Here is a 14,515-nt window from a genome sequence, read left to right on the forward strand (position 1 = left end):
ATGAAGACAAAAGGTGTACAATAAAACAAAGTAAACCCTTCACCTGCAGCCAGTCTGATCCATTTATGGAACTCTGATAGCACAGGTGTGACTAGTATTTAAGAACGTTCTCATCTCATTTTTAAATTCTTGGCCCATGCATTCAGTCTGGCCCTCACTCAGCACACTCCAGCCTGTTTTACTCTCTCAACAGAACAGCTAGCCAACAGACAAGAGATGATGGAACAGAGACGTATCAAAAACACCTAATTCCTGAGCCTCTGAAAGGGGGATCAAAATAGCTCCTTGTTCTTGCTCAAAATGGAAAAAACAGATTCATAGAACTAAACATCTTTCACCTGTCTTCCTTAAGAACCAGCTGGATCTTAATATATGGTCCTAAAAGGCCTATTTGAACTACCCTGGAAACAGTTCCATTGTCTATTTAGCTATCAGTTGTACAGTACAGGCAGTCCCCAGGTTACATACAAGATAGGGACTGTAGGTTTGTTCTTAAGTTGAATCTGTATGTAAGTCAGAACTGGCATCCAGATTCAGCCGCTGCTGAAACTGATCAGTTTCAACAGTGGCTGAATCTGGACACCAGTTCTGACTTACATACAGATTCAACTTAAGAACCCCAGGCATCCCCAAGTCAGCTGCTGCTGAAACTGATCAGCAGCTGATTCCAGGAAGCCTGGGGCAGAGCAACTCTGCCTCGGGCTTCCTGTAGTCAGCCGCTGGTCAGTTTCAGCAGCGGCTAACTTGGGGACGCCTGGGGCAGAGCAGCTCGGGTGCTGCTGGGTTGGTCCATTAGCATGGCCGCTCCTCGGCGCTACTGGACCAACCCAGCAGCACCCCAGCTGCTCTGCCCCAGGCATCCTGATTCAGCCACTGCTGAAACTGATCAGCAGTGGCTGAATCAGGACTCCTGGGGCAGAGCAGCTGGGGTGCTGCCGGGTTGGTCCGTAGCGCCAAGGAGCGGTGCTGCGGGACCAACCGTCAGCGCCCCACCTGCTCTACCACAGGCCCTGGGCTTTGCTCCATGTCTCCCTGGTCTGCTGGAGGGGGGGGGGGCACTAGCTGCGTCCTCCCTCCCCCCCCCAGCAGACCAGGGAGACACGGAGCAAAGCGGCGGAGGACCCGGGCCGGACTGCGGCGCTTCCAGATCAGCGCCGGGGTCCGGCCCGGGTCCTCTGCGGCTTTGCTCAGCGTCTCCCTGGTCTGCAGACCAGGGAGACGCCGAGCAAAGCGGCAGAGGACCCGGGGCCATACCCGCGGCCGCTTCCAGATCAGCTGGAAGCGCCGCGGGTCCGGCCCCGGGTCCTCCGCGGCTTTGCTCCGCGTCTCCCTGGTCTGCTGGCTCCCCCAGCAGACCAGGGAGACGGGGAGCAGCTTTTCTCGCCCCGGAGGAGGCGGGCGGCAGGACCAGGCGTCCCGCCGCTCCAGTCCTCCAGAGCGAGAAAAATCCCGGTTCGTTACTGCGGATCCAACATAAGTCGGATCCGCGTAACTCGGGGACTGCCCGTACTGACATTTTTTCAAGATATATGCAGTTTCTCACTACCTAGGAGAGACTCACTGCAAATTCATGTGCTTATTTAGAATATCAGACCAAAGTGCTTGCCAAATTTGTATCTGGCCTCTTCTACTCTCACCCCACAGAGTATCCAGAGTTAAATGGGTAACAGTGGATCTGGATGAAAGAGTTGGGATTCCTTGCAATCCCCTACAGGTAGTTAGCTCTCTCTAAAGAGATTTAGGTCTCCTCTTGTGTAGAACCCAGCGTTACTATAATTAGCTCTCCTTTTAAAGCCCACCTGTCTTGTTTATCTCTGCCTCAAGATACAGTGAATTCCATATGTATCTTGATATCATCTCCTTTTACTTGTTCAACTGTATGGCCTTTGAATTTAATGGCAGTCATTTGTTTTTCTGCTCTTACCCCTGTAATTGCGTAATCTTTTTCCTAAGCAGTAGAGAACACTCTTGCAAGGACTACAAAAAGCAGTGTAAGAAACCACCACAAGCACTGGCATGGGTGAGTCATCTGTTCAGCTAGACAACTCCTCTGAAGTTTCAGTTGTGATCTGTTCTGGGTACATGTGCTGATGACAGCACGCAGAAATATTTCCTCGGGGGATCTTCCCATGGGACTTGTCTGACACATTCTGGCAGGATTTGATCTTCAAAAGTGCTATTTGTTAAGACAGTGGGAATTTTACTGTACATATTGCGGACAGAAGGATCTATATCAGGGCTGGGCAGTAAGTGGTCCACACACCAGATGTGGTTCACCAGGGTTAGCCCCTGGAGGGCTGCTAGACACTTGATTTACCTGAGAGTCTGCAGGTATGGCTGCTCACAGCTTCCACTTGCTGCAGTTCACAGTTTTTAGCCAATGGGAGCTGGAGCTGCAGTCAGGTAAATAAAGCATCTAGCAACTCACTAGGGACTAACTCTGGCAAACAGTGTCCAGTCCACAGGCTGCTTATTACCCGCCCTTAATCTAAATGCAGATCTGGGTGCTAGTCCCTGGATTCTTTAACACAATAAGAACATTTTTAAACAGAAACCAACTGTGACCATATACTACATTTAGCTTCAATGAAGACCCGCTGCCAGTTATATCATCCTCCCCACTTCTCTTCAGGGGAGGGACAGCATTGCAACAACAGGAGAGGAAGAAGAGAGTAAGTCACAGTTTGGTCATACACGTGTTAAGTTTCTTGCATGGTAAGCAGATTTAAAAACCCTACTTTTTGATTAGATGCCTGTCACCATCTGAGCGCCTGCAAGGAATAGTTACCAAAGACCGATTTGATTTCCCAGATCTTCCAATACAAGAGCTTGAGTCACCAGTTTGAGGCTCAAAACCAACCTTAACATCTTCAACTGCAAGAATGATCTTATTATAGAACTGCAAATCATTCCATCAAGAAACCCTCATGACTGAGATCTTGGAACATCCCTGTCTACACTACAACCTTAGAGACACACAACTGCACTGCTGCAGCACAGCTGCTGTAAGGTCTCATGTCGCTGCTCTATGCTGATGGGAGAGAACTCTCCCATCGGCACAATTAAACCATCCCCAAAGAGCAGTGATAGCTGTGTCAACAGAAGAGCCTCTCCCACCGACAAGGTGCTGTCCGCACCGGCATGTGTGTCACATTTAAATGAACTGTATTTTATGTGCTTTCCATCTCATTTCATTTGTAATAGGAGCTGCCTCTACTCTGACAGTTGTTCCACATTTGCCAAAGCCGACTTAAATTGTATTTAAATTGGAGTTATATGGAAAAATACTTGTTTAAACACAGATTGTTAATATTTAAAACCACTGTGAGAAACAACTTTTTGCTCTTTTCTGCTCTAACTCACAATGTGGGGATTGCATGACTACCTATTTCCCACGCTCCCTGGCTGTTGTGGGTAACCAGCAGAGACATGTTTTATCCACTCCTCAAAATACCTTAACTGGCAAGCACCAAAGTTATTTAAAAGCTCTCCCTTATCAACCCAGGCTCTCACAACTTCACCCAACTGTCACTCATCTATATAGCACAAAGTAGCATTGAGTAGTTTGCTAGACCACAGAGAAGATATTCAACTTCTTCCACAGAACAGTTCTATGGATAAAAGGATACCAAAATATACTGCATTTATCAACAGATACAACCTAAAAAACATTCAGTTAAAGAAGCTAATCCTGGTAATAGGGCAATCTAAGTATCAGGGTCTGCAGGCCTATAGACAAGACACTTAGGTACAAACTTTGGGTAGTTTACTATGAGGAATAAGAATAAAAGCAATCAAATGTCTTAAACATCAGTCACCTCTCACCTGATGCCAGAGGCCGGATCCACTCTTTGCTATTGAGGTCAAGTCTCCAGAGGTCATTGAATGCAGCATTGCAACTGCTCTGTGTGCAGCCACCAAACACGTACATTGACTGATTAGCATCATAGTAACATGCACCTAGAAAAGGAGGGGACAAAAGACAGTTAAAATGATCTCCTCCACATTTTTTATAAAATTGAGGAATTTTGGGGGTAGAGGTCCTCCCAGTAGAAAAAATACTTGTTATAGTCCTTTAAATAAACAGACTAGTCTAGAAATATCACAGACCAATGTAAATCTACAGCAAATTCGTTGTAAAATGATTATCCAGATTCAACACATTCAACATGCTCTGGCAAGGAGTTCCACAGGTTGTGCATTATGTGAAATACTTCCTTTCGTTTGTTTTAAACCTGCTATCAATTAATTTCATTAGGTGACTAAGCATGCTAAGGTGCAGGTATTTGGCTAATCGTGTAGTCGACACTTCATATCGATTATGCAATTACTTGATAAGGGGAGGTGCTCTGCAGAGCTTCAGTGGGGGTAGCTCCCAGAGCCGGCAGGAGCCAAGACTGAGCAGTCTCAGCTTACACTGGCTCCGGGACCATTGAGACTCTGCATTGTAAGTGGCTCTTACTACATTTAAAATGCTGAGCTGCAGCATGGGTGGCTCCTTGAGCCGACGCAAGTCAGGACTGAACTGTCCCAGCCAGCACCAGCTCCAGGACCACTGCAGCTCTGCCTCCTCTTACCCCCTCCCTGCGCACAATGGAGACAGTGCTGGGCGGGGGGCGGGGGGGGGGGGGAACAGCTTTTAGACCAGCTCCCTCCAGCATGGGATCCTGCTGACTCTGATACAGAGACAGCGGGGGGGGGGGGGGGGGGGGGCGGTGTCTGGGGTGTTGAGCGAGTAGTCAAGTAGTGACTTGACTACCCAAAAAGCCTAGGCTTATCGTGTAGTCAAATACTCGAGTAGTCGCTTACATCCCCACTGGTGACCCCCTAGTTCTTGTGCTATAGGAGTAAATAATTCTTCTTTATTTACTTTCTTTACACTAGTCATGACATTTAGACCTCTTATATCCCCTCAGTCTCTTTTCCAAGCTGAAAAGTCTGTTTTATTAATCTATCCTCATAGGGCAGTTGTTACATACCCCTAATCATTTCTGTTGTCCTTTTCTGAACCTTTTCCCAATTCTAGTACATCTTTTTTGAGATGAGGCAACCACATCTGCACACAGTATTCAAGAGGTGAGCATATCATGGATTTATACAGAAGCAATATATTTTCTGTCTTATGTATCCCTTTCTTAATGATTCCTAACACTGCTTTATTGATTGTCGCTGCATATTGAGTGGATGTTTTCAGAGAACTATCCATAATGACTCCAAGATCTCTCTTGAGTGTTAACAGCTAATTTAGACCCTATCATTTTATTATATATCAGGCATTATATTCACCAATATGAATTACTTTGCATTTATCAACTCTGAATTTCATCTGCCATTTTCATGCCCACTCACCCAGTTTTGAGAGATCCTTTTGAAGCTCTTCACAGTCTGCTGTGGGCTTCACTATCTACCTTAAGCAGTTCTGTATCACACACAAATGTTGCCACTTCACCAATTACCCCTTTAAGATCATTTATGAACATGTTGAATAGGATTGGTCTCAGTGCAGACTCCTCGGAGACATCACTAGTTACTTTTCTCCATTCTGAAAATTGACCTTTTAATCATACACTTTGTCTCCTATCTTTTAATTACTTACCAATCCATGAGAAGACATTCCCTCTTATCCCAAGTCAGCTTACTTTGCATAAGAGCTTTTGATGAAGGACGTTGTCAAAGGCTTTCTAGAAATCTAAATACTCTATATCTACTGGATCCCCCTTGTCCACATGCTTGTTGACCCCCTCAAAGAATTCTAGTAGATTGCTGAAGCATGATTTCCCTATACAAAACCATGTCAACTCTTCCCCAACAAATGTATGTCTGACAATTCTGTTCTTTACAATAGTTTCAACCAGTCTGCCTGGTACTTGTCAGGATCACCTCTAAAGCCCTTTTCTAAAACTGGTGTCCATTCATTTAGTAAAGAAGCTGATTGAAAAGATAGGTTACAAACCACAGTTAATAATTCTGCAATTTCACATTTGAGTTCCTTCAGCATCTCTATATTCAGTCCATGATTTTTAGTGTCTAGTGAAAGTATTTTTAAGCTCCTAGTCTCGATTACTTTTGAGAATGAGGACTGATAGGTCAAACAGTGATTGTTTTGAGAAATGTGTTCACCCGTAGGTGAAAAGGTGGTTTTGTCTTACTGTTTTCCTGTGTGAATTTTTTACTACATACCATAGCTATCCTAGGTGGTAAAGCCAGGTATCTATGCCCTTATTTTCCAAGATAGGGAGGACTTTACCTTAATTACTTGTTAAACAAAAACATCTACTTAAAATACACCTTACTGTATATTAACATTCTTCCCATGTCTCTCAAGTCTTAGAAAATGTACAGAATGTTCCAAATGAACAGAACCCATAGACCAAGTACACTGAGGTAGAGGAAGATATTAAGTAACAATGTTTTACATCTACAAAGAAGCACAAAACACTTCACAAACTCTCAAAAGGCAGCTCACTTTTTGATGGCAATAGCAGCAATTTGATGCACAACAAGCTGTGCTGAAGGGACAAGAAGATAAAAAGCAGCAATTTTGGCTAAGATTGAACAAAGCTCAGATTTGTACACTAACAAATGCAGATTCTATAGATCTATCTAGGTTTTTATTCCATGTATTATCACTGTTGGATCAGAGCACCATAAACAAGCAGACAGACTGAGCAGATAGGGAAATTAAACTATAAATAGGTCCTAAAAGAATGACAGTGACTTCTTCCTGCCAGGGCTTGAACACTGCTACAAAAATCAGGATATATGACAGGGGTGTCCAAACTTTTTTCAAAGAGGGCCAGATTTGAAGAAGTGAACATGCGTGAGGGCCGACCATTTTGCCTGACATTCTTTGAACCATTAAAATTAAATGCAAATTAACTATTTTATGCAAAGTTTATTGCAAATGGCATACTTTTCATTTCGTCACATGGATGACAAATCTAAACAGGTGTTAAATCACTCTGCCTTTCATATCTGAAGGCCAGATGAAAAAAAAATCCAGGAAGCTGAAATATATGTCAGGAACATTGTAAAGTACATTACATATTATCAACTTTTAAGTTCAAAAAATATGAACAGGAACATAACACCAACTATACATGTTGTGTCCAAATATATTTATAACTGATTTAGACCAACTGACATTAACTGAGATTTTACAATGTATTCATCTCAATTGAAAAAAAAACTTGCCTACACTAATGTGAAGGGTGAAACTGAGATCTGGACTGCAGCACAGGAGAGCGCAGGGCACGCTGGCCTCACGGCGGCACGGGGGCAGGGCGAACCCGCAACCAAGCGGGGGAGCGGGGCTGCGGACATGCCCTACATGGCAGGCTTTAGGACCACAGCGGCCGCCATGGATGGCGGTGGCGCGGCCGGAAGCGGCGCGCTGTGCGCACCAGTTCAGAGGAGCGCCGGGGAGCCAGGAGAGGGGGAGGAAGCGGGGGCTGTCCCTGCACTCTCAGCCCCAAAGCGGAGGGCCCGCGGGGTCAGAGAGTGCAAGGCACGCTGGCCTCACGGCGGCCCGGGGGCAGGGCGAACCCGCAGCCAAGCGGGGGAGCGGGGCTGCGGATGTGCCCTACAGGGCAGGGTCTAGGACCGCGGCGGCGGCGGCGGCGGCGGCAGCGCGGCCCGAAGCGGCGCGCTGCGCTGCGCGCGCCAGTTAAAAAGAACTCCAGGGAGCCGGGAGAAGCGGGGGCCGTATTAAATCTGACCGCGGGCCGCAATTGGCCCCCGGGCCGGACTTTGGACATGCCTGATATATGATCTGAGTTCTGACTACTAAACTACTCTGACTAGTGCAAGAGGCTAATATGATTCAATATAAACTTCCTTATTTGAGTATTTCCCTTCAGAGCCTTGGGTTTCTTTGTTATCTCTTACTATAATGACTGCTTTCCTTCTTATGATCATGAGCCCTATACAGTTACTTCATAGTTCAGTGTGGCAAGAACACCCTTTTCCATGCCTCTCATCTAACCCACTGTCCAAGACTGAGTCACCCATACCAGACTAAGGTCAGTGAGAGGCAGGCTGGGAAGCAATCGGAAGAATTTGCTGAGCTTTCATAAGCCTCCTAGACTGTGGTCGAGCACCTGCTGTTTGTAATTGAGTTTGCAAAGTGGGGGAAGGAAAGAGTGGAGAGAGATTTTAAATTCACAACTATTCTAGATGATCAGGTAAACTGCCATACTGTTTCCAGTCTATGCTTAGTGAGTTCTATATTTCTCTAGGGCATAGACTTCACTAGATAGCCACACCTTGGTCCCCTGAAAATTTTGTAATACACTCCACAACAGACTACATCTCAAGACCATTAAAAAAAAAGTTCAGAATTCAATTGACCACTTACAAGAGGTTTCAAGCAAAGAGCACGTTAAAGCTGCACTCCATTGTATGCAATGGCTGTCTATTAGTATCTGGGTGAATTGTAAGGAGCTGGTTTTGACTATAACGCTACAAGTGGTTTGTGATCTATCGAGAAAGACTGCAGCTCACTATGCACAATTTCGACAACAGCAATCAAGCCATCAGTCCCCTGGCCTGAAAGGGAGCTGTGTCCTTCATAAATGATCCTCCACTCAGGAATTCAATCCATCCTTGAGCCAAAAAAACTTCAAAATGTTAATCTTTAAGGCATGCTGTAAGGTTCACCTACTTTTTAAAAGCTTTGACAAGAGGCATGTGGTATGGCTGGAGGTGGGGGAGAAGTTATTTCCTGGTATTTAATGTATATTGCAGTTGAGGGCCTGGCTAGACAGGTTATTGCATTTTGTGTGTTTTTAATATAGTACAAGAACTTAAGAATTCTGCAATAGACAATCTAAATTGCTGGTAAATTGGAGATGGTTCAGAGAAAAGCAATGAGAATGATTAAAGAATTAGCAAATATGCCGCCATGGTGGACAAACATTTATTAAAAAAATAAAAAAATTTAAAAGCATCAATACATCCCTCATGAAAAATAATAATTACAATTAAATCTCATCACAAATATGCTACACTTGCAGTCTCATAAAAATGAATTAATGTCCCTAGTCTGTCCAGCCTAACTTCAAACTCTTGCTTCTTAAAAGTTCTGGGCTTTCAATGTCTGTTTCTCAGACTAAAAGGTAATATAGCTTGAATCTCTGTGAACCGCACCCCTATCGTCCAACAACATCCGTGGTCTGTCGGTGCGTTCAATGGGGTTTGCTCCCAAATTAAGTGCACTCTAAGCACAGTCAGTCTCCGCTTTTTTAGTAACTTGATTTAAATCATGATTCAAATCAATGAATTAAGTAACCTCGATTTAAATCAATCCACCCTGTATGCCACAGCCCTTGGCATGAAGTGGTTTCCATCATACATTGGATGTACAGTGTGATTCAATGGCCCTGAGCACTATACAAATTGTTCCAGTGCCCCTGAAACATGCCCAATAGTGACAGATTCAAGGAGTGCCATCTGTGGGGCTTAACAAGAAGGTAAAGGAGTGACTTGATTATAATCTGAGTATCTACATGGGGATCAAAGACTTAATAATTTAAATCAGTCTGGCAGAGAAAGGCCTAACAGAATCGAATGGCCAGAAGTTGAAACCAGAGCAGACTGAAAATAAGGTCTAAATGTTTAACTAGGAAGGTAATTACCTACTGAAATGACTTACCCAGGGTCATGGTGGATTCTCCATCACTGACCGTTTTTAACTCAAAGATTTTCTAAGAGATCTGCTCTAGGAATTAATCTAGGGAAGTTCTACGGCTTGTATTATACAAGTGGTCAGACTAGATTGGGATGGGCAATAATTTTTGTAAGGGGACCACTTCAAATTTGGTAGTGGTCCTGGGCTGGCAGAGGCTCAGGCAGAAGGGGAGGGGCATAGGGCAGAACAGGCACTTCCCTCTAGGCACTGCGTGTCCTAGGAGGAAGAGGAGGAGACTTCACGCACTCCTCTGAGGGGCAGGGGAGCACACAAAGTCACTCAGCCCCAGTCCCCACCCCCACCCTGCCAGGGAGGCACTGCGCCTAGAGGGAACCACCTGCCCTTTTCAACAGCTGGTGGTTCCCTCAGTGCCACACACCCCTGGCAAGGAAAGGAGACTTTGCACACACCCCCACCTCTAGGCTTATCAGGGCCTGGGAAGCGCACAAAGTCTCTCACCCCCATCCCGTCTTGCCAGGAGCGCACAGCGCCGAAAGGGAACCGACAGTTGTTTTAGGGGCAATTGGCTTGTGGGCAAGGGTGTGGCAGGGCAGGCCACAGGCCGGATTAAATGGCTTCGCAGGCCAAATCCGGCCCACGGGCCGTATCTTGCCCATCCCTGGACAAGATGATCATAATGTTCCCTTCTGGCTTTGGAATCTATGAATACTCCAATTGTCCTTTCTTTGGCTCTAGTCTCCATTGATACACTGGCCCACAAATATGGGCTGTAACATCGGAAAAGGCTTGGAGTGGAACTAAGGCTAGCCTAAGATGGGACTTTCAGCTTGGAAAAGAGACAACTAAGGGGGCGGGGGACATGAGCGAAGTCTATGACATCAGGACTGGTGTGGAAAAAGTGAATAATGAAGAGTTATTTACTTCTTCCCACAACACAAGAACTAGTGGTCACCAAATGAAATTAATAGGTAGCAGGTTTCAATCAAACAAAAGGAAATATTTCTTGACAATGCACAGTCAGTCCAACTGTGGAACTCCTTGCTAGAGGATGTTGTGAAGGCTAAAGCTAGAACAGGGTTCAAAAAAAGAACTAGATTCATTCATGGAGGATAGCCATTGAAAGACCTATTAGCCAGGAACTGGGCAGGAATGGTGTCTGTAGACGTTGCTCACTAGAAGCTGGGAAAGGGCAATAGGGGACGGATCACTTGATCTGTTCATTCCCTCTGGGGCACCTGGCACTGGCCACTGTTGGAAGACAGGACACTGGGCTAAAGGGACCTTTAGTCTGACCAAGTATGGCCGTCCTTCTGTTCTTATCTGCTGTTCCAAAGCCTGATTATATTTTGGCCGCGCTATTTCAAAAAGCAAAACCATCCTTCTCCAAAATAGATGGCACCAAGAACGGTCACTTTTTGTGTATAATTGATATTAGCATTGATAGAAATGCCAATACTAATATTACATATACGAAGATATAAAATAGAACGGACCGGACCCCCTGAAGGGGAGAGAAGGATCTCAGAAATGTTTCTTGTAGTTCAAGGAATTGCTAAGGGAAAATAAAACCTCGTAGACAAAAAGCAAGTTATAAATCACACCTCCCCCACAAAAAAAAAGACAAGTACAGAAAGAGCAAAGTGTTCTACGCTTTAGGAAATCTAAAGGGCATCAGCTAGGGGTTGCAGGGAGCACTGACTTATCCATGCAGTGGACAGGGACAGACGGGTAGAAGAACAAATGAGGATGTCAAAGTTCAGCAAGTGAGCATACGGTGTAGGCCAGCATGTGGCTAATGATCCAACACAGAAGTGAAGGAGTAGCACTGATTATGCAAACAAAACCTCAGCAAAAGATATGGAAGTTCAAGATCAAGCACCATCATAAACAACCTGCAAGACAAGTGAAGCAAAGCTAAAAAAGCAGTGTAGGAAGGTGGTAATTCTACCAGGAAAGAGAGAAGGCTGCAAAGAAAAAAAAATTCAAGATTGCCAGGGTTCAGGAGAGCTGCACCTTTTACACTATTACAGTTCTGTCTTTGCAGCTTTGATGAACCATGATATTTACTCTCCTTTGACGTAAATCTCAAGGTGGACAATGTATTTGGAAACTGCACCAGTCCTTCCCTTCCCAAGCTAAACCACAAGTTATGGAATTACAGGAGTCAAAATAGTAGGGACAGAAAATAAGGAAGCGAAATGGGGACTATAAAGCGAGAAAGTGAACTGATGCTCAAAGTGTGGTGGCCAAGGGAGACACTTTAGGGTAGGTTGCTGTTACCAAAGGTCACTGTTCACCAGATTTATTTTGAACTCCAAGTCCGTGTATTCAACACCAATAAAAGGATAAAGACGTCCCTCAGGTTTACTGATCAAATGCCCCTGCTATAATTCTTGAATTCAGTGATATATTTGTGGTGTCAATGACCCTTTTTAACACAGCCCACCCATAGGCACACCAGTCATGCTCATTCCACCAAGGAGAGCCACTAGGTGTGAATGAATTAGAGGTAATAAAGCAGTACATTCAACCACTGACACATAATAGCTCCACTCAGCAAGAGAAGTAATTAAACCAAGCTCCTCCATTGAGAAATGCCCCATTGTCTGACCTGTGACTTGTCATGCAGATCATCTGCTTCCTCCATTGAAAGCCCACAAAAGGCCAATAGCTTCTAATGCCCTTGGCTTTCACAGAATGTCCAGTGCATTAGCTGACCACACAGCAGGATTTACAGATACAGGAGCATGCAAGGACAATGGTCCAAGTCAACATCTTACACAGAGCATGATTATTTGGCACACACACCTATATGCATATACTTGCTTGCAGTGTGTTCGACGGCACTGAGCATAATCAAATACTCTCTCATTTCTCCTATTCAGAATACCGTTGCTACATAACATCTACCACACCCACTCAAACCTAAATAACCAACAACAGAACTAGAATTGGGACAGACCTTAGGGCGGATGATATGATACACTATGCCAGTGTTTTTCAACGTTTTTTCATAAAGTACCCCCAGTACCTACAGTTTTCCGACAACTTTTTCCTACCTTTGCAACACATTTGTTTAAACAACTTAATCATAGCCGGGTGGGCAATGAAATTTTTGGGTGTAAAAAGTACAAACATAATAAAGCCCTGTAAAACCTAAAACAAAAATTCAGTTTTCTCCAAATTTCAGTTGTGTTGCTGTACACCCCAGATTTCTTTCATGTACTGCTAAGAGTACTTGTACCACAGGTTGAGAAACACTGCACTATATCATGCAAGGATGGTGCTTAGTCATTTTCCAAATTCTGGCAGTCCCCTGTAGTGATTTTGTTTTGCAGGCACAAGGCCAACACCATGTTTCAATTTCAAATTTGCAAACCTCCGTGTCTGCAGGTGAAAGGCCAGGATATTAGCCCACTAGATCAATTTCTAGCCTCCCATACCTGGTGGAATTTAAAACAATATATGCACGTCCAACTTGAAATTCATCTTCATGTACAAAGAGATAATAGGAAAGCATTTAAGGCTGCCTAATGGATTCCCCACCAAACTGCAAACCAATCGTTCGCTGACAGTGGCATGTTAAAAGTTATTGAAACTCTTTCCCCTGCACCAACCCAAACTTTTGGCAGCTGCTGCTTTCAAGCATCATCATCGTGCAGCCAATGTATTATTTTTTGAAAGGAGGTGGTAGCATTCTTCTCCTCTATTTGGATTTAAAAACAAGCCAGCCAGACAGGCACCATGACGTCTGCACCGTATATATTTTAATCATAGACCAAAATAATTTAAACTGTGTTTTCCTGCTTCTCTCTGGCAAACCATTAAAGCTTCTGGAAAAGGAAGGAAGCTCAATTTATGCAAAAGTGATTGTATAACTGAAAATTCCAGTTCCACATATTTAAAAGGCAGCATCAATCCACTAATTAGGGCAGAAGGTAAGCTCCATCAGAACTAGCTATGCTTAGAGCTTTTGGCTTGGTAGATGCATGAGAATTTAAGAATCATCAGGCAGATTTTTCAAAAGCAACTAAGATTTAGGAGCACAAGTCCCACTAAAAGTCAAGAAAATTTGTGCTCCTAAAATCCATCACCACAAACAATACAGTGTAAAACATTCCATAATATTTCAATACCTAGAGAGATGATCAATAGTGCAGATTGCAAAGTTATTTTAAGTCAGTGGCTCTCAAACTGCACTAAGCCACAGCTTTAGCTCAGCCTCCCTGCCCTCCTCCTGCACACACACCCCCGCTAAGACCCTGCACAATCCTGCACCCTACCTCCAGCCTGCTCCTGCACCCTCTCTTCCTCCTGCACCCTTCTCCCCTGTCCAGACATCCTACCCACTCCTAGCCTGCTCCAGCACCCTCCCTTGGTCCTGTCCCTGCCCCCGACCACACACTGCACCCTCCCTTGCTCCTGCCCACTCCCCCGGCCAGATACCCTATTCTCAAGACTGCTCCTGCACTCTACCTCCCACCTTCACTTCCTCCTGCACCTCACCTCCTGCTCAAATCCTGAAACCCCCATCCCTATCCCACTTGCTGGCAGCCCCATCCTGCACACTGAAACCCTCATTTTTAGCCCTACCCTACATCCAGGTGTGGGTCCACAAAATCCACTAACCCCGGAACTCCAAAACAGTTAATCTGGCCTATGGGAAGCCCTGAATCCCACACTGGGCTGGAGTGCCAGGAGAGCAAGGTGTCTCTGTTGGGGGCCACATCAGTAAGGGTTGGGAGGGGGTTTTCTGCTTCTCACTTGTGTGGTCCCTGACTGATTTTTCTGTGGATCAGTGGCCCCCGACCCAAAAAAGGTTTCCCACCCTTGCCATAAATAAAGACAACGTTCGAACCTTTCCTG

At 44.9% G+C, this 14,515-nt stretch overlaps 1 protein-coding gene across 2 annotated transcripts in view; it reads right to left on the minus strand.

Moving 5' to 3' along the window:
- Positions 1–14,515, minus strand: part of FBXO42 (F-box protein 42) — a 102,250-nt gene that overhangs the window by 40,832 nt on the left and 46,903 nt on the right. For both annotated transcript variants that reach the window (XM_075906299.1, XM_006115068.4), the window contains exon 4: positions 3,826–3,960. In XM_075906299.1, coding sequence (XP_075762414.1) covers positions 3,826–3,960 — 135 coding nt within the window. The remainder of the gene's footprint in view (positions 1–3,825; positions 3,961–14,515) is intronic.

This window comes from Pelodiscus sinensis, chromosome 23 (genome assembly GCF_049634645.1).
Source record: "Pelodiscus sinensis isolate JC-2024 chromosome 23, ASM4963464v1, whole genome shotgun sequence".
Lineage (NCBI taxonomy): Eukaryota > Metazoa > Chordata > Testudines > Trionychidae > Pelodiscus > Pelodiscus sinensis.